At 49.9% G+C, this 19,642-nt stretch overlaps 1 protein-coding gene, 1 long non-coding RNA gene and 1 other non-coding gene across 7 annotated transcripts; 2 read left to right on the top strand and 1 right to left on the bottom strand.

The window, feature by feature from the left end:
* Window positions 1-1,688: 1,688 nt before the first annotated feature.
* LOC112605128 lies at window positions 1,689-7,992 on the bottom strand. Its single transcript, XR_003115356.1, has 5 exons — window positions 7,843-7,992; window positions 7,472-7,700; window positions 5,194-5,382; window positions 3,623-3,812; window positions 1,689-2,255 (listed from the first exon to the last, which is right to left on the bottom strand). It is a non-coding gene; the product is annotated as an uncharacterized LOC112605128 (long non-coding RNA).
* A 1,128-nt stretch (window positions 7,993-9,120) lies between these two features.
* On the top strand, window positions 9,121-17,316 carry ODC1 (ornithine decarboxylase 1). 5 transcript variants are annotated; one of them, XM_025353944.1, is made up of 12 exons: window positions 9,121-9,554; window positions 12,442-12,551; window positions 12,657-12,775; window positions 13,159-13,232; window positions 13,447-13,619; window positions 13,875-14,009; window positions 14,136-14,217; window positions 14,398-14,481; window positions 15,532-15,694; window positions 15,777-15,889; window positions 15,985-16,199; window positions 16,829-17,316. In XM_025353944.1, the coding sequence occupies exons 5-12, from the start codon at window positions 13,558-13,560 to the stop codon at window positions 16,971-16,973; spliced, it is 999 nt and encodes a 332-aa protein (XP_025209729.1). In that variant the 5' UTR covers window positions 9,121-9,554; window positions 12,442-12,551; window positions 12,657-12,775; window positions 13,159-13,232; window positions 13,447-13,557; the 3' UTR covers window positions 16,974-17,316. The 5 variants fall into 5 exon arrangements, with proteins under 5 accessions (XP_025209729.1, XP_025209728.1, XP_025209724.1 ...); XM_025353943.1 differs by having other exon boundaries at window positions 13,059-13,232; window positions 15,985-16,196; XM_025353939.1 differs by having other exon boundaries at window positions 13,059-13,232.
* LOC112605471 lies at window positions 10,827-10,962 on the top strand. Its single transcript, XR_003115459.1, has one exon. It is a non-coding gene; the product is annotated as a small nucleolar RNA SNORA42/SNORA80 family (small nucleolar RNA).
* Window positions 17,317-19,642: the final 2,326 nt, after the last annotated feature.

Raw genomic sequence — 19,642 nt, 5'->3', positions numbered from 1 at the left:
AGAAAACACTGTGGAGGTTCCTTAAAGAACTACAAGTGTGATCCTACCATTTGATCCAGCTACTAGGTATCTACTCAAAGGAAAAGAAATCATTACACAAAAAAGATACTTGAACACACATGTTTATAGCAGCGCAATTTGCAGTTGGAAAAATATGGAACTAGCCCAAATGCCCATCAATCAACGAGTGGATAAAGAAATTGTGGGCCGGGCGCGGTGGCTCAAGCCTGTAATCCCAGCACTTTGGGAGGCCGAGACGGGCGGATCACGAGGTCAGGAGATCGAGACCATCCTGGCGAACACGGTGAAACCCCGTCTCTACTAAAAAATACAAAAAACTAGCCGGGCGAGGCGGCGGGCGCCTGTAGTCCCAGCTACTCGGGAGGCTGAGGCAGGAGAATGGCGTGAACCCGGGGGGCGGAGCTTGCAGTGAGCTGAGATCCGGCCACTGCACTCCAGCCTGAGAGACACAGTGAGACTCCGTCTCAAAAAAAAAAAAAAAAAAAAAAAAAAAAAAAAAAAAAAAAAAAAAAAAGAAATTGTGGTATATATATATAGGATGGAATACTACTCAGCCGTAAAAAGGAATGAATTAATGACATTCACAGCAACCTAGATGGAATTGGAGACTATTATTCTAAGTGAAGTAACTCAGGAATGGAAAGCCAAACATTGTATGTTCTCACTCTTAAGTGGGAGCTAAGCTATGAGGATGCAAAGGCATAAGAATGACACAGTCGACTTCGGGGAAAGGGTGGGAAGGGGGTGATGGATAAAAGCTACAAATTGGATTCAGTGTATACTGTTCGGGTGGTGGGTGCACCAAAATCTCACAGATCAACATTAAAGAATGTTTTAATTTTTTGTAGAGGCAGTATCTCGATTATGTTGCCCAGACTGGTCTTGAACTCCTGGCCTCAAGCAACCCTCCTGCCTCGGCCTCCCAAAGTGCTGGGATTACAGGCATGAACCACCATGCCTGGCCAAGAAGAGGGTTCTTTAATGATGCACTGAGAAGTCTCTCCTTCCGTGTTTGAGAAAGAAGCCAAGGGAAATGGGAATTTCTGTTTGGAATGTCTGTGGATGCAGCGCTCCTTGGGGACTGAGCTCTGTGGATTGCAGCCTTATAAGTGTCACATGTTGTACTGAGCTTCTACAGTGAGCCCTGCACAAATCCATCTCCATTCTTCAAAACAACCCAGGGAGCCCTGGAGTGATCTCAGGTTCAGCCCCAAGGCGGGTATCCTCTGCAGTTCTCCTCTCCTTTCTTCTAGCAGTCCAGCCCTGCTTTTGTTCTGATAGTGGATGGTTCCCTAGGGCTGCTGTAACAAAGCACCACAAACTGGGGCTTAAACAACAGAAATCTATCATCTCACAGTTCCGGGGGGCAGAGGTCTGAGATCAAGGGCTTGGGGGGCTGGCTTCCCTCTGAGAGCCGCGAGCAGATGAGCATCTTTGCTGTGCCTTCCCCGAGCTCCCAGTGGCTTGCTGGCCACCTTTGAAGTTCCTCAGTGTGTAGAGGTGTCACCCTTACCTCTGCCGTGTTCACAAGATGTTTTCCCTGTGGGTCTCCATTGTCCCCCACCTTTTCATGGCTCACTGCAGCCTCAAATTCCTGGACTCAAGCGATCCTCCCACCTCAGCCTCCTGAGTAGCTGGGACTACAGGCATGCACCACACACTAATTTTTTTGTTTTTGATTTTTTTTTTATAGATACTGGGTCTCCCCAGTATCTCGAACTCCTGCCCTCAAGCAATCCTCCTGCCTTGGTCTCCCAAAGCACTGGGATTATAGGTGTAAGCCACTACACCCAGCCCCAAATTTCCCCTTTATATCAGGACACCAGCCCACCCTAATGCCCTCATTTAACTTAATGACCTCCATAAAGACCTTATGTTCTAATAAATTCACATTCTGCAATACTAGGGTTAGGACTCAACATACTGTCTCGGGGGCAGGGGACATAATGTAACCCATAACAGAGGGCATCTTCATGCTGTTCATGGGAGGCCTGAACCCATTTCCACACGAAAGAGTGGATCCTAGTGGGTGTAGTCAACCATGGAGGGATGGGGGAAGGCGAAGGGATCCATGCATTCCTCCCAGGGAGCCGAGGGGAAGGATGCTGGTCAAACTGGTTTCTTAGATAAAAAGAGACTTAGAGGAAGAGATGCTTCTCCCTCTGTCCACAAGCCTTCCTGGGGCAGCCTTCTTGGAACCATGAGGAGAGCTGGGCCAACACCTGGGCATGGAACTGCAAAAACAGGAAAAGAATCCAGGTCTTCAACGTTGTTCTTGAGGCTCCGAATACATGAAACTGGAGACTCCCTTCCCCGAGCCATGTTGCTACGTGAGATGATTGCTCTTCCTTATTGCTTAAGCCAATGTGAAATGTCATCAGTGCTTACCAGAACTCCGGTTAGAAACTGTCCTACAAGAAGGCAGGAGGAAGACTCTGACGGGCCTTCCGGAAGGGGCTGAGCCTGCCCTTTCCCGCCCTCTCTCAGACCCATTCCCCACTCCCACTGCGGCTCTGCTGTTTCTCTGGTGGAGTGGACCGGGCTGGCCTCGGCAAATTACACTGACCAGGGTCTCTTGCCAACAGGCTTCCGACTGGGAAGCGCTGGTGGGAGCCGGGAGGATGGGCGGAGGGGAGAGCTGGCTCCTGTCCCTTCTCTCTGTCTCCCTCCCTCTCTCTTGGCTTCCCAGCCTCCCCAGCACTAGCTGCTTCCCCTTGGTGGTCAGTGGGTCTCTCTGTGGTGCCAGTTCCACTGGACAGCCCCCAGATGGCTGCCATGCTGCTGAGGACCCTCATCCCCATTCGTCCCCAGTCCTCTGAGTGATAGTGGCTTCCTGCAGCTGTAAGATATGTCATCTCTGGAACTAGTTCCCCTGCTAAATTCCCTCTGCTGAACTGCCTGCCTGGGCCCTGAGCCATACAGGGCATGGAATGCCAAAGCAAAACATTCTGTGCCCATATGTGGAGGCCGACCTGCCCTCTACGTTGGTGGGGCCCTGCTGTCAGCCAGGATTTGCATGGACTGATGGAGGCCAGAGCTGGATGAAGTAGCAGCCCCTGGGGGTGAGATGCTGCTCCCCAGTGACCCCTCCTCTGCTCTCCCCTTCACAGCCCTCAGTCCTCTCACAGAGGAAAGCTGGGCTCATGGGTGGGAGCCTCCCTCGGTGCCCACAGGTCTTATTCTTGCCCTGGGTGCTGCAGGCCCCTCCCTAACTCGAGCCCTGGATGAGCCTTTCCAAGCCCAGGCCCCTGCTCCCTCAGTTGTGTCCATCTCCTTTGTCTGTGTGACCACTATCCCAGGGGACCAGAACCTAGAAAGCACAAGCCTGGGGCAGCCTCCCCTCTGGACCATGAGATCCTGGAGCACAGGGACCTCCTTGGCCTCCCCTCCTTCTCCCTGGCACCTGGCAGGGGCGCTGGCACAGAGCAAGTGCTCACAGCTGTTGGAACAGAGACAGGGAGCACTGCCCTCAGGGCACCCCACCCCTTGGAAGGCCTGCAAGGCTCGGTGTGGCAGACCCCAGCCACAGGCCCTTTGGATGGTCCCGCCTCTGACTTGGCAGGGATGCAGAGCTCACACTGCCCCCGGGCAGAGCACTCACCTTCCAGAAGACCCAGGTTGTGCAAGGGCCCTCTGCATGCTGCTCCCTGTCACGAGAGGAAAAAATCTTGCAGGCGCTGGGGCTTCCCAGAGGTGGGGCCCCACCAGGGTGAGGCTCTAGCAAAAATGGGGCAGTGGCAAAGCCCAGCAGAGGCGCTGCAGCCTGTTGGGTCAGAGGGAGTCACCAGGAACTTAGAAAATAAAACAAAAGAGGCAGTTTCCTTAGGCACTGGGTAAAAGCGAGGCTTCTCTTGGCTCTTATCAATTCCCTGCTGGTCCCCAGGAACCCAGCCCAGCCATCAAAGGTCCTCCCTTGTCCCACCTGTCACTTGCACACAGGAGGAAGCAGACACCTATGGAATGAATCAACAAGCACCTGACCAAAGGCAGAACACCCAGGGTCTTTTGTTCCTCTAATTTTAGATAGCACGTGGGGAGCAATTCTCCTGAGCTAATCACTCGTACAGCAACCACAAAGGACGATGGTTCAGCACAGCCTCTCTTTCTTTTTTCCCCAATAGCCCACAGGTGCTACGAAACCCAGTTTCAACTTGACAATATTGAATGACTTTGTGTGCCAGGATTCGGGCTAGAAACCGAACATATGGAGAGGAAAATCATGGTCCTGATTTCAAAGGGAGAGTTGCGGGGAGGGGAAGGCAGGAAACAAAGGTGCCCACATCACGTGACCCACGTTACGCTGGCGGGAGCAGGGTCCGTGGAACATCAGTGGCTCAGGGAGCTAGAGTGGCAGAAGAGGCTGGGAGGGTGGGCAGGGTAGGGCAGGCCTCAGAGGGCCCTGGGTGCCAGGCTAAGGGGTTTGGACTTGACTCCGTGGACCAAGGGCCACCAGTGAAGGGCTTGAAACAGACAAGCCAAGTAGGCAGATGGCAAAGCTTCCGTCCACATGTCAGATGGCATGTCTGAATGCTGACACCGTACAGGTTTAATAGGACTCTGACTTCTGCCCACCGAAAAAGACAAGGCCATGGGAAGCAAAATAATTATAGACATCACTTTCTCTATGAAAATGAACTCTTCCAGGCCAGGCACGGCAGCTCACACCTGTAATCCCAACACTTTGGGAGACTGAGGAGGGCGGATCATTTGAGGTCGGGAATTTGAGACCAGCCTGGCCAACATGGCAAAAACCCATCTCTACTAAAAATACAAAAAATTAGCCAGGAGTGGTGGTGCACGCCTGTAGTCCCAGCTACTCAGGAGGCTGAGGCACGAGAATCATTTGAACCCAGGAGGCGGAGGTTGCAGTGAGCTGAGATCGCGCTACTGCACTCCAGCCTGGGTGACACAGTAAGACTGCGTCTCAAAATAAATAAATAAAAAAGAACTCTTCCAAACTCTCAGCCTCCAGACAAGGGCCCCCTCTTCTCTGCAACTGTGTGTGCCCACTAACCTGCTCCAGGGCACTTCTGGGCTCCCGAAGGCCCTGGCCCAGTTCCTCCTATTTGGCTCCTGTCCCAGCAGCTTCCCAGTGAGCCACACCAGGGCTGGGGCAAGGTAGGGCTGTGATGTAACACTTTATAAAACAAACATCCTGGGACTTCCACTTACACATGGGCGTCCTCTGCTTCCAGCAGATTCTTTTGGAGGAGCTCCACTTCTCTGATGATGCCACCATCGCTCAGAGGAAGGAGGGCCTCCCTGAAAGCTGCTTTCTATGCCTCAGGCACGCCATTTGGATTATGGGCAGAGATGGCACACTTTCCACCTTGGAGGGTGGATTGGGTTTTTCGGAAACACCTAATACCATTCAAAGGGCAAGGTTAAAGGACTGCTGAGTGATTGAGTAAGGAAAACTGTTTTTGGCCAAGCATCCAGATGGGACTAGAGCATCTGTCACTGCTCCCCATTACCCAGGTATCCTGAGTTATGGCATCCTTGCCAGGGCAGATGCTAACCTCCCAAAGCCCTCATGGGACTGGAGGTCATGAGCCTCACTCCACAGTCCACTGTTCTATGCTCCTGGAAGAAGTCTGGTGAAGTAGAGCACAACCACGGACATGTAAGCAGAGCCCAAACCCATTTTCCAGAAAGCTCTCAATGTCAAACTTTCCAATATTGAGTAAGTGGATACACAAACGCTTGCTGGTTATTGTCTTCTATGTGACCTAATTCTTTTCAATAAGGGTGAGGCCAGGCGCGGTGGCTCATGCCTGTAATCCCAGCACTTTGGGAGGCCAAGGCAGGCTGATCACTTGAGGTCAGGAGTTCAAGACCAGCCTGGCCAACATGGTGAAACCCCATCTCTACTAAAAACACAAAAATCAGCTGGATGTGGTGGTGGGCATCTGGATTCCCAGCTACTCAGGAGGCTGAGGCAGGAAAATTGCTTGAACTTGGGAGGCAGAGGTTGCAGTGAGCCAAGATCGTGCCACTGCACTCCAGTCTGGGCAACACAGCAAGACTCTTGTCTCAAAAAAAAATTAATAATGATAAGGGTGACTGCTTAAGTCTGCAATCACTGTATACCTTCATAAGCCTTTTCATGTAAGTTGGCAAAGAAGAGGAAAAGATACCTCCTTCATCAGATATGTTTTTGTTTTTGGTTCTGGTTCAGAAAACTTGGTCCGTGGATTCATACAGAACCCTATGAAATAAGTCAGATTCTTAGAACATTAGAAGGCAAGAAGAACCTGAGCTTTCATCCAGTCCAACCTCCCATTTACAGAAGGGTAGCCTGGAACTCAGAGAGGCGGAGTCATGTCCAAGCTTTCATAATGAGCGGGGCGGGGCCGGGGGGTTGTGAGGGGGCCCAAAGAATCCTAAGAAAACGGGAGTTGGTCCGAGAACTTAGGTGAGATGACTAAGCTCTTAGTAGCATGTCCAATGTAGTGTCTGATGTTTTTATTTACTCTTTTAGCACCACACACAGAAGTCTCATCTCCAGCCAGGTGCGGTGGCTCATGCCTGTCATCCCAGCACTTTAGGAGGCCGAGGTGGGCAGATCACTTGAGGTTAGGAGTTCGAGATCAGCCTAGCCAACATGGTGAAACCCCATCTCTACTAAAAATACAAAAATTAGCTGGGCATGGTGGTACGTGCCTGTAATCCCAGCTACTCAGGAGGCTGAGGCATGAGAATCGCTTGAGCCCGGTAGGCAGAGGTTGCAGTGAGCGGAGATCACTGCACTCCAGCCTGGGCGACAGAGTGAGACTCTCAGAAAAATAAAAAGAAAAAAGAAATCTCATCTCCACATGACAGTGATTCCTAAGTGCGTGGCATCACGTATTTTTACAAGGATCTATTGCTTTTTTCCACAGAAAAGAAATAGTAATGGAGAGGATGAAGTTTACTGAAAATACAATGAAAGACAATAAAGTCATGCATTTTGATTAAGGCCAGGTTTAGTCACCACCACCTGAGCTTCTGGAATCCAGTTGAGTGGTTGGGTTTCACCACTCAGGCCTTGCTGTCCACAGTCCTGCTGCCCAGGGCCTCTGCGGGTCTTCCTGCAGCCGCAGAGCAGAGCTCCGGGAAAGCAGCGGGACTACTTCCCTCTTTCTATTTTCCCTGCTGGGCTGTCCAGGCAAGGCCTCACCTTCCCAGCATGTGGGCAGGAGTTTGGGCTTTGGGGTGGGCTAGCAGGAGAGGAAGGTATGTGGGCGACAGCAGTGTGAGCGGCTTGTGTGTGCACCAGTCGGAGCCCTCCTGGCTCCCCGGATCTGGAACTGGAGCGGCACCGGGATCACTTCCAGGTCCCTTGCACTGGAGCGGTGGGCGGCAGCAGGGACCAGAGTGGGCCGGCAGGGCCCACGTGGCCAGCACACCGGTGCTCCAGTTCCAATTAATGTTTCTATCTGGCCACCCCAGGCTGCTAGGGGAACCCTACCTGCCAAGACATTCAGGCCCTCTGCCGGGAGGCTGCATACTGGGCAGTGTTGGGAATGACTGGTTGGTAGGTGTGCCAGGAAGCTGGGCAATTCTGGCAGTGCAGGACACTTCCGGAGTGTGAGGAAAATTGCGTCGTTGGAACAAAGTGTTTCCTCACACAGAAGCACAAAGTCCGCATCACCATAGAATCAAAGATGTCCCATTCAGCGCTGGAGCTATAACGTTCTCTCATGGGTTCTGATGGTTAATCTCATCAAGAATTAAGCTTGTTAAGGGTGGAGCCACCCCCACCCCTCTAGTCCGGGCGGGTGCTCAAGGACAGATAGGGCGGACCACCCCCACATCCCTTCACATAGGAAGAAGACTCACTTCTGCTTACGGCTCGCGTTTGCCCTCTTTTTGTTTCTGTGGAAGTCGCGCCTGCTCCAGGAAGAGCTGGATCATCCATTCATTCATTTATGCATGCATTCATTAAACAGGTATTCACTGACTGTGCCTCAGACCTGGCTTTGGATACCAAGGAAGTTTTTCAAAAACCTCACAGGGCTTTGTGGCTATAAAGATATCTATGTAAGGATTCTTGGGTTATCTGAGGCCCAGAGAAGGGAGGTAACTTGTCCAAGAGAACACAGCAAGTTGGGGGCAGGGCTGGGCCAGTGCTCTGAGCTCCTGCAACCCCACCCCTACCCACCCAGGACTAGATCTAGATCTACCCTCTCCTCTCTTTAACTCTTTATCGGCCACACTCCGGTCAGTCGAAATCCCCACCCTAGGGAGAGACATAACCTGTCTGGATTGTCCAAAATGGTAAAAAATGAAAAAATGAAAAAAAAAAAAAGTGTCCCCAATTCAAGTCCAGTGCCTGCCTGGTGGGGGCATTCCAGCGTGGCCTGGGGTGAGTGGCAGTCCACCTCCAGAGGCATCCCCCGGGCGCTCCTAGGGACTCGAATTTCCCACGCGGCTTTTTGCCTTGTGTATTCACTGTTAGACGTTTTCGGTCAAAGCATTTTGGGACTTCCGTAACTGTCAGAGCGCGCCAGGGAGCCGCCCTTAAAGATACCTAGTTACTGATGAATTCCATCCGGTAAAGTAGAGGGTAGTGGGCGGCTTGGGGGTTCAGGACCCGGCTCCCCTCACGCTCCTGGGTGAATCTCTGGCTTCACAGGGGAAACCACCTCCGCAGGACAGGACCCATCTAGTTACAGGACACCGGATGTTACAAAGACGAGGCTTCCAGCGTGGGGGCATGGGGGAGGCTGCCAGCCCTGCCCCCAGCGTGCTGGCGACCCCCGGGACGCCCCTTCCCTCCCGCGCCTCTGCTCCCTCGCTGGTGGGAGCGGAGCGGCACCGGGATCTCTTCCAGGTCCCTTGCACTGGAGCGGCGGGCGGCAGCACGGTCGAGTCGGCCCGGCGGGGCCCACGTGGCCAGCACACCGGTGCTCCGCTCGCGATTTCCCTTTTCCGCTCTCGGGCACGAGGCACTGAAGGCCAGGTGGAAGCACAGCTGTGCAGGGACAGTCTCCGCCATTCAGCGGCCGCGGGCCGGGGCCTGCGGCGTCGTGCGCGTGCGCGGACCAGTTCCAGGCGGGCGGACCGCCGCAGGGCGGGGCGGGGCGAGGCCGCCGCAGGGTGGGGAGGGCGGGGCGCGAGGCCGGGGGCGGGGGCCACGCGTGGGGCGGGCGGTGCTCGGCTCCGCTGACGTCGGCCCGCCAGCGCCCCACCAGCTCCGCGCGGGCCTGGGTTGGCCACCGCCGAGCCCCCGCCCCTCCCTCGGCGGCGTCCCGGCCGGAACCGATCGTGGCTGGTTTGAGCTGGTGCGTCTCCATGGCGACCCGCCGGCGCTATAAGTAGGGAGCTGCGCGCCGTGGGGCTTTGTCAGTCCCTCCTGTAGCCGCCGCCGCCGCCGCCCGCCGCCCCTGTGCCAGCAGCTCCGGCGCCACCTCGGGCCGGCGTCTCCGGCGGGCGGGAGCCAGGCGCTGACGGGCGCGGCGGGGGCGGCCGAGCGCTCCTGCGGCTGCGGCTCAGGCTCCGGCGTCTGCATTTCCCCATGGGGCTGGCCCGCGGCGCCCGGGCGCTCTGAGGTGAGGGACCGCCCGGCTGCGGAGGAAGGGAGGGAGCGAGGGAGGCGGGAGCCGGGGCGGGCGGCGGGCCCCGGGCACGTGTGCGGCGCGCCTCGCCGGCCTGCGGAGACACGTGGTCGCCGAGCGGGCCACGACCTTGGGGCGCCGCTTCCTCCCGGCCCGGGGATCTCCCGCGGCTGGATAGGGGTGACTCGGGCGCCGCGTCCTGCCCCCGTCTTCACAGCTCGGGGCTGGAGGGGCCTGGCGGAGACCCTCCCAGGGACTCTGCGTCTCCGCGCCGTGCTCCTTTCCCAACCCGTCGGCGGCCGCGCGCGGGCCGGGGAGCCGTTGAGGTTGAGGAGGCCCTGGCGGGCGCGCAGCAGGTGCAGGGGCGCAGAGCCCGGACTCGCCTCGGTACGGACGAGCGGGGCCCCGGCCTTGGCGCCTTCAGTTTCCTTCCAGTTTTTATTTTCGCTGTGTCTACAGAGTAGATGACACCAATTTGGAAACCCGCGAGTGTGGGTAGAGCTAAGATAGTCTTGTCGTAGTAGCTGTGATATTAGCTGCTCGGCCAGCCATGACTTAGAGGTGTTTATTTAAGGACTCTGAATGACTCGGTGATCTCGGAAAAGCTTGGCTCAGATGAACGGACGTACACAGGGGAGCCAGCCCTAAGGTTTTCAGAAAAGGCTGATTGTGCTGTTTGCGAAGCCGAAATAATTGGTGAAAGTGTAGAAGGCAGAACCTCTCAGGAATGTCTGGGGAGGACAAAGAATGTGTTGGCTGACTTTGTTTAAACATAAAATTGGGCAGACTTTAATTGATTTGTGAACAGTTTTTGAAAGTTTGTTTGAATTAGCCGCTCTCTCTTCTAACATTACCGTCTTGTGCTAATTGATTCGCCATTTTAAATTGCTGTTACAGAAAGACCAAAAGGTGCTCTTCAGTAAAATATATTCAAGTAAGTTACTTAAGTAACGCTTTAAAAGATACAGAAAAAGCAAAAAAGTGTTGGCATATTAAAAAGAAATCGAAACTTTCCAAGTTTAGGCCTGAACATTGCCTTAAAAATATGTAACAAGGCCTTAAATGACCCCGTCCGTGTCTGCGTGAGCCTATTTATTATTAAATTGTAAATATTCTTTATATAAACAATATATAACCATTTCTATAACAAAAATGGTTTTGCTAGCGTTGTTACTCTCTTGCCTTCTCCGAGGGGTGATTTAGGCAACTTCCGAGGTTGACACTGCCGAGTAGTCACAATAGATAGAGCTTTAAAGCAAATTCCATGCATGGGTTTGGATTTATGACAGGCCCGTCCCCCTGGGCCTGTCATAGTACCCCATGCCAGAGCAAACTGTGTCCCCGAACCATTGCCTGGCCTCTGTGCCTGTAGGCTGCTGGCACTGAAGTGGGTTGCACAGTGGAAAAGAAGAACGCTCTACCTGCAGAAATTTTTAAAGGTTAAAATAAATAATTTTAAGAAAACTGGTTCACCAGTGTGTCACATTTGATGAAATCAAAATACAGTGGCTTTTATTGTTACTAGCGTGATGTTCTTGCTTATTTTTCTTATTGGTGAAGTTAGCCCCAAATTATTCTCATAGCTAAGCAAATATGAGAGTGCCTGTAAGAACAGTTGGCATTCCGGAATTGCTAAACTTGGTAGGCAACGCTGGTTTCAGAATACTGAGTTCTAGCCGGGCGCGGTGGCTCACGCCTGTCATCTCAACACTTTGGGAGGCTGAAGCAGGCAGATCACCTGAGGTCGAGAGTTCAAGACCAGCCTGACTAACATGGAGAAACCCCGTTTCTACTAAAAATACAAAATTAGCCGAGCCCCGGGTGTGGTGGCGCATGCCGGTAATCCTACCTACTCGGGAGACTGAGGCAGGAGAATCGCTTGAACCTGGGAGGCGGAGGTTGAGGTGAGCCGGGATCACACCATTGAACTCCAGCCTGGGCAACAAGAGCAAAACTCCGTCTCAAAAAAAAATTTTTTTTAATTTAAAAAGTAAAAAAAAACTGAATTCTAATTAGGTAACAGCAACTGTAATACAATGTGATAAGTTGACTTGAGGGTTACAGTTTTTAAGAAGTATATACCCAGCTAATACCTGAAAATTAACTTGTAAAATCTGAAATGCTCCAGACATTTCCATGATGCCTGTTGGTCAGTAAAAATCATTCTAAGACTTAGTGGAAGTAGGAAATAGCAAGATGTTTGTATGGCTGTATATAAAGGCTATAATGTAATCTCATCACTTTGGAAGACCCAGGTGGGTGGATCACCTGAGGTTAGGAGTTCAAGATCAGCCTGGACAACGTGGTGAAACCCTGTCTCTACTAAAAAACAGAAAAATTTGTGGGACGTGGTGGCAGGCGCCTGTAATCTTGGCTACTCGGGAGGCTGAGGCAGGAGAATCGCTTCAACCTGGGAGGCAAAGGTTGCAGTGAGCGAAGATTGCACCACTGTATTCCAGCCTAGGTGACAGTGTGAGACTCCGTCTCAAAAAAAAAAAAAAAAAAAAAGTCTATAATGCTATTTTAAGTTTCTAAAGAACTGAAACTGCTCTGAAATAAAGCAGACCATTATAAAACTTTCCATATCAGTGAGCTAAGTGCAGATAAGCTTCTGAAACTTGCGTTCTACATTTTTTTGGTACAAATATTTGAAATGCTTAGTGTGCTGCCTTGGCAAAACCTGGTATTGAATTTGTGGTGTCCTTATACTGCCGAGGTTTATGAAATCATGTGCCTTATACCTAGTAATAATTGGGATCACCGGGCTAGTGAGTGATTTATATCTGGGGTATGATTAGCTCTGCGTGTGCTCGGCCAGTGCCCCATCTTCAACTTGGTGTGTTCCTAAGGTAGACAGCAAATTCCCTGTTTTATGTCACAGATTGTCACTGCTGCTCCAAGGGCACACGCAGAGGGGTTTGGAATTCCTGGAGAGTTGCCTTTGTGAGAAGCTGGAAATATTTCTTTGAATTCCATCTCTTAGTTTTCCATGTAAGTATTCAGTTTACATTTGTGTTGCAGGTTAGTCTTAAGAATTGTATTGCTAAGGCTTCTGAGTGAATTTCTCCACTCTATTTGCATTTTGTTGCATTTCAGAGGAACATCAAGAAATCATGAACAACTTTGGTAATGAAGAATTTGACTGCCACTTCCTCGATGAAGGTTTTACTGCCAAGGACATTCTGGACCAAAAAATTAATGAAGTTTCTTTTTCTGTAAGTATATGAGACCCATGCTGGCAGTGCAGCTGAGAATGCCAGGCAAGTGGAAAACTTTGGCAAGGTCTGAGGAAGAGCAGTGAGGCTTCTGTGTCTTGTTACGGAATGTAGAAATTAATTCACTGGTGGTAAATTAATAGTGATAATGGTGATATTCATATCAGTGGCTAGACTCAAAAGAGCAGGATTCATTGTGACTGATGGGAAAGAAGGTCGCTGGCTGTTGGTGTGGTGTGTGGTGAGACTGCTAGTGAGTCACCTGTGACCACTCTTGTTTCAGGATGATAAGGATGCCTTCTATGTGGCAGACCTGGGAGACATTCTAAAGAAACATCTGAGGTGGTTAAAAGCTCTCCCTCGTGTCACCCCCTTTTATGCAGTCAAATGTAATGATAGCAAAGCCATCGTGAAGACCCTTGCTGCTGTCGGGACAGGATTTGACTGTGCTAGCAAGGTAAGCAATAGCAGCAGGACTCAAAAGCAGTTGTATAAAACGGTCCTGGTATTCCCCACAGGGCAGATACAAGTTGTGTTTTTTGGGCAATAAATGCTCACTAAAGGCGGGTGGGTGGGGGTGGGGCGGGGCACATCACAACTTCCTATGCTTTTCTGTTTATTTCACCTGTTAAGCCACATATGGACAGCATGACACCACTCTTCTTTTTCAGACTGAAATACAGTTGGTGCAGAGTCTGGGGGTGCCTCCAGAGAGGATTATCTATGCAAATCCTTGTAAACAAGTATCTCAAATTAAGTATGCTGCTAATAATGGAGTCCAGATGATGACTTTTGATAGTGAAGTTGAGTTGATGAAAGTTACCAGAGCACATCCAAAAGCAAAGTGAGTTATTCCCCCATCTGAGGGCACGATCAGGGACATAAGATACGTGGATTTTTGTCAAACAAACTTAATTTTCTGATGATTATATTTCTGTACTTTAGTAGAAAGTTGAAACCCTCCTTGAGTCATGAAGCCTGGGACTCAAACTACAGAATATATCAGCGACAGTGTTTAGAACAGGATTGTTTTTATTTTAATCGTGGCTGTAAGTGAACATCTATCATGAGACATTTGCTGCACTTTCCTTGCTTGTAGGTTGGTTTTGCGGATTGCCACTGATGATTCCAAAGCAGTCTGTCGTCTCAGTGTTAAATTCGGTGCCACGCTCAGAAATAGCAGGCTCCTTTTGGAACGGGCAAAAGAGCTGAATATCGACGTCGTTGGTGTCAGGTGAGATCTTGGTGGGATAGCTGAAGGTCATTAAACAGTTTGAGGTTTACAGGCTTTCTCCTAGTGTTTGCTATTGTTTTAAGAAATACTAAGACACAGTGTCTTGTCTCTTTATTTTACCCCCAGCTTCCATGTAGGAAGCGGCTGTACCGATCCTGAGACCTTCGTGCAGGCAATCTCTGATGCCCGCTGTGTTTTTGACATGGGGGTGAGTATACGTGACCCTGTTAGCAAAGGGTGGGGCACAACTGACAATAACTAGTCTTAATTCTAGAGCTAACTTTTTCTGGCAGTTGGTCCTGTGTTACATGGGTTTCAGCCTATCTGCTGCATACGTTTTTGTTGTTTATTAGTTGTGGATCTGACTGACTGATTTTCTTGATTCTAGGCTGAGGTTGGTTTCAGCATGTATCTCCTTGATATTGGCGGTGGCTTTCCTGGATCTGAGGATGTGAAGCTTAAATTTGAAGAGGTAATTTAGAACAAAACTAATACGCAGTAGCTGTTTTAATAAATTCCTTTTTGGAATATTTCAAAATTTAAGTGTCTAAACTAGTACCAAAATGGGCTGAAGTATCTTGGTGTGTTACTTTGAGTGATTTCTTTGTGATGTCTAACATTGCACTTGATATCATTTGGTTTTCTAAAGTGTGAGTCAGCTTTCCCAGAAGTCTTGGATCATTAGTTACATTGGAAATCATGGCTCACACCTGTAATCCAGCACTTGGGGAGGCCGAGGTGGTAGGATCACTTGAGCCCCAGGAGTTTGAGACCAGTCTGGGCAACACAGTGAGACCCCATCTCTACAAAAAAATTTAAAATTAGCCAGGTGTGGTGGTGGATACCTGTAATCCCAGCTACTTGGAAGGCTGAGGTGGGAGGATCACTTGAGCCCAGGAGGTTGAGGCTGCAGTGAGCCATCATCATGCCACTGCTCTCAGCCTGGGCTACAGAGTGAGACCCTGTCTCCAAAAAAAGAAAAAACATGTTGCTGTGGGCTCCTAGAGAATATGCTAACAGTGGCACATCATCACCCCAAATGTGCTTTGCTCGATCTGTGCTTCCTCTCCTGAAAATATTTGAAATGTTTAGTCACTTAGGAAGTTAAGCCATTATATTGGTGCTTGAATTTATAAAATACATCCACGTGATTTGTTAAAATCATGACGTAGGCAGAATAGGATGTTTATCCTGTTGGCATGTATTTGTTAAATAAGAATGTTTTGACGTCTTGATGCCTTCCTAGGTAGTAATTTGTTATGTACTGTTCTTTGATAAAATCATACCCATAACGTCCTAAAGGAGACAGGGCGCCTGGAGGGGAATGAAAGTGAGCCACCTGGGATGTGCAGCCTGGTTTGCAGGGAGATGTTGATGATGTTTTGCTTTTGTTACTTAATGATAAACTTGTCTGCTGAGGTCTGGTCTCATGATGTCATGTCACAAGGCCCTGTGATGTTACTTCCCCGTGTGAATTCTCCACAATGAAGGCTGCTCGCTCTTTCCTGTTTCGCTCTCTTAGATCACCAACGTAATCAACCCAGCGCTGGACAAATATTTTCCGGCAGACTCTGGAGTGAGAATCATAGCTGAGCCCGGCAGATACTATGTTGCATCAGCTTTCACACTTGCGGTTAATATCATCGCCAAGAAAATTGTATTAAAGGAACAGACTGGCTCTGATGGTATGTGTAAAGGACAAATCACTTCATGTATAACTGAAAGCTGATGCAAAAAGTCATTAAGATTGTTGATCTGCCTTTCTAGATGAGGATGAGTCGAGTGAACAGACCTTTATGTATTATGTGAATGATGGCGTCTATGGATCATTTAATTGCATACTGTATGATCATGCACATGTAAAGCCCCTTCTGCAAAAGGTAATTTCTGAGCATACTGTATAAAACAATTAAGAGGACTGGTCACAACAAGTATAATTAAGTAGTACTTCCTCTCTCTCTGTCTCTTTGTATAGAGACCTAAACCAGATGAGAAGTATTATTCATCCAGCATATGGGGACCAACATGTGATGGCCTTGATCGGATTGTTGAGCGCTGTGACCTGCCCGAAATGCATGTGGGTGATTGGATGCTCTTTGAAAACATGGGTGCTTACACTGTTGCTGCTGCCTCTACGTTCAATGGCTTCCAGAGGCCGACGATCTACTATGTGATGTCAGGGCCTGCGTGGTAAGTAAGCCATGCATGTTGTTGGTGCTGCCAAGAATAGGCACCTTCTTGAATATGTGCTTCTTGTTTAGACGAATAAGAAATTGTCTTGCCTAAGATTAAATACAAATGGATATTTTTCCTAAGAAAAGTTTTAGAAAAGACTGATGAGGATATATCTGTGTAACTGGAATATATTTAAGTTTGTGCCCTGTGTCTTGTGGTTTCCTTATTACCAAAAAGGTGACTGAAGAAACGCTTGCTTTAGAAATACGTTGAATTGGCCGGGTATGGTGGCTTACATCTGAAATCACAACACTTTGGGAGGCCAAGGCAGGAGGATCACTTGAGCCCAGGAGTTCGAGACCCTGTCTCTACAAAGAATTAAAAAATTAGTTGGCCATGGTAGTGGGCACCTTGTAGTCCCAGCTACTTGGGAGGCTAAGGTGAGAGGATTGCTTGAGCGTGGGAGGTTGAGGCTGCAGTGAGCTATGACAGCACCATTGTTATTCCAGCCTGGGTACCAGAGAAAGACCTTGTCTCAGAAAAAAAAAAATACATTGAATTGTTTCCTGATGGGAAGTAAATACTGTCATGCCCAGTTAGGAGTGTGAGGCAGGGTTTTTAATATTCCACTTTTCCTCTCTCAGGCAACTCATGCAGCAATTCCAGAACCCTGACTTCCCACCCGAAGTAGAGGAACAGGACGCCAGCACCCTGCCTGTGTCTTGTGCCTGGGAGAGTGGAATGAAACGCCACCCAGCAGCCTGTGCTTCAGCTGGTATTAATGTGTAGATATCACTCTGGTAGCTGTTAACTGCAAGTTTAGCTTGAATTAAGGGATTTGGGGGGACCATGTAACTTAATTACCGCTAGTTTTGAAATGTCTTTGTAAGAGTAGGGTCGGCACGATGCAGCCATATGGAAGGCTAGGATATGGGTCACACTTATCTGTGTTCCTATGGAAACTATTTGAATATTTGTTTTATATGGATTTTTATTCACTCCTCAGACACGCTACTCAAGAGTGCCCCTCAGCTGCTGAACAAGCGTTTGTAGCTTGTACAATGGCAGAATGGGCCAAAAGCTTAGTGTTGTGACCTGTTTTTAAAATAAAGTATCTTGAAATAATTAGGCATTGGGACGTTTTTACAGCGTGTTCATTCCAGACAGTTCATGAGTCCCGTATAGCTCGTTCTGATTCTCAGAGAACAATGGGTCCACACACACACAGGTAGGAGGACAGGTGAGACGGAAGTCCCATCCTCCAGTGTGGACAGTGCACATCTGCTCAGCCCACCCCACATGTCCAGAGTTGGCCGTGAACTCCGTGTGCAGAGGCCCTGGTGGTGGGACCTACTTAAGTCTGATAGACCTGGCCTGCAGAGACCATCCATGTCGCCTCCCACCTTCATGCCCGTGAGAGCTTAGGAATGTATATAGCACAACATTTGGCAGTCAGCTTATTTTAATAAATTCAGCAACAGCAAGTCCCCACCATGTTGTGTATCTTCACCGTCTTGTCTGACCATGACCACTGGCCTTGTGTGTTCTTTTACTCAACGTGTACCCCCGCTCTCCCCCAAAACATGGCAGGCTCTCATGCTCCGTAACCCCCACTGTGGCGATGTCTTACGGGTAACGCTGGAGCTGCAGGAGGAGGGAAGGACACGTCAGAGCCACCAGGCAGTGGGAGCATCCTGGAGTCCCCACCAGCCTCATGAGGGGAACAGGAAGAGAGCGAATGTGTAGGGGGGAAGGCTGTGGCTCCTCCCAGGGTGGAAGGCCAAGCTGATGTTGTTACACATTTACCAAAGCTGAAGAGAGTGACTTCCTGCCTTTCTCAAAAGCACCACCTTCCCCTGAGCCCTGAGTCCGGAGAAGTCAGGAGCCCTCCTGTGGCTGTAGTTACCTCGTGTGGCTGCCAAGTTAGCCCAGGGCTTGGCTTATCACCAACTCTGGTCTCCCTGGGCCAGAGTTGCCAAAACATGAAAGATTTTTCAGGAGCCACAGAGGTTGGTTCTGACTGGAGGGGGAAGGCGGGAAGGAGTGCTGTAGTCCACAGCCCTGCCTTCCAGGAGCCTGAGAAGTAGGATGCTGGTGTGTTTGGGTAACTCTGAGCTTTCCCAGCAAGGGCAGTTCCCTGGGATCCGGGACCCACTATGTTAAAAATACGACAGTCGGCACTGAGTGTGTACTGTGTGCCAAGAAATTTGAGCTAGACATCAAGCCTAGACTCTTGGTACATTAGGTCTTCCATCTTAAAAAGGAAGAAATTCCCAAGGTCGCTTAGTGGCAGTGCTGAGCTTAGACTGAAAAGAGGGGTATTCCATTCAAAGTGGACTAAGGCTTTGGAAACAATGCTCTTTCAGCCAGTTACGTGAAATGCAATCCAACAACGGTCAGTAGTGCCAGTGGGGACAGAAACAGCCCCAGGTAATCACGTGCTACACGTGAGTGGCCCCTGAAGCCTCGCTCCTGACCACAGCTTGGTGCAGCCACTTACCAGGCCCCAACAAAGCTGGACTTGGGTCTGTGAAATGATGTGGCCAGGCTGGATCAAGTGATCTTCCTTGGCCCTTGTACATGGGAGCAGGCAGGCAAATTTGGCAGGAGAGACCAGAGAATGAGGACAGCCAGACGGTAGCTGGGGCTGTGTCGACACCGGGCACTGTCCTCCAGGAGGCTTAAGTCCTACTTGAGTTTGGGTATCTCCACTTCATTATTAAAGATGGTGCTGTCTGGTCGTGCACAGATACTGGACCTTTCTAGACTTGTGACTTGAAGTGAATACAGCTCCACCAAGACCACTTGTGAATTTCCTCCTGGCACGCCAGCCCCCACAAGAGGGGATTCAGGGGAACTGAGCTATTGGGCAAAGGTAAAGGCAGCCAGAGTACCTTGGAATCACTTGGGGCATTTCTTAAAAATACTGATTATTACCCCCTGACCACTTTCCCCAGACTCTGGGGGTGGGGTAGTGTTGGAAGACACAAAAGTATCCCCAGCTCCTACTCCACAATACGTTCCAGATAGATGAAAGTTTTAAAAGTAACAGACCATAAACCTACTGGAAACAAATTAAGGGACACACAGGGCTACAATACCTATGAAAAGGGCTAATTTTCTTCATATTAAAAACTCTAACAAATCAATAAAGTAACTAATAGAAAGTGGGCAAGACATAAACCTGGCTCTCAGTACAGTTTTTTTTTTTTTTTTTATTGAGGTGGATTCTCACTCTCGCCCAGGCTGGAGTGCAGTCGCACCATCTCAGCTCACTGCAACCTCTGCCTCTGGGGTTCAAATGATTCTTCTCCCTCGGCCCCCTGAGTAGCTAGGACTACAGGTGTGAAGGGGTGGCCTGCCCCTCCACACCTGTGGGTGTTTCTCGTAAGGTGGAACGAGAGACTTGAGAAAAGAAATAAGACACAGAGACAAAGTATAGAGAAAGAAAAGCGGGG

The sequence above is a fragment of the Theropithecus gelada genome, chromosome 13, assembly GCF_003255815.1.
Source record: "Theropithecus gelada isolate Dixy chromosome 13, Tgel_1.0, whole genome shotgun sequence".
NCBI lineage: Eukaryota > Metazoa > Chordata > Mammalia > Primates > Cercopithecidae > Theropithecus > Theropithecus gelada.
Note: the sequence above shows the minus strand (reverse complement) of the source record. Positions and strands in the feature narration are given on the sequence as shown.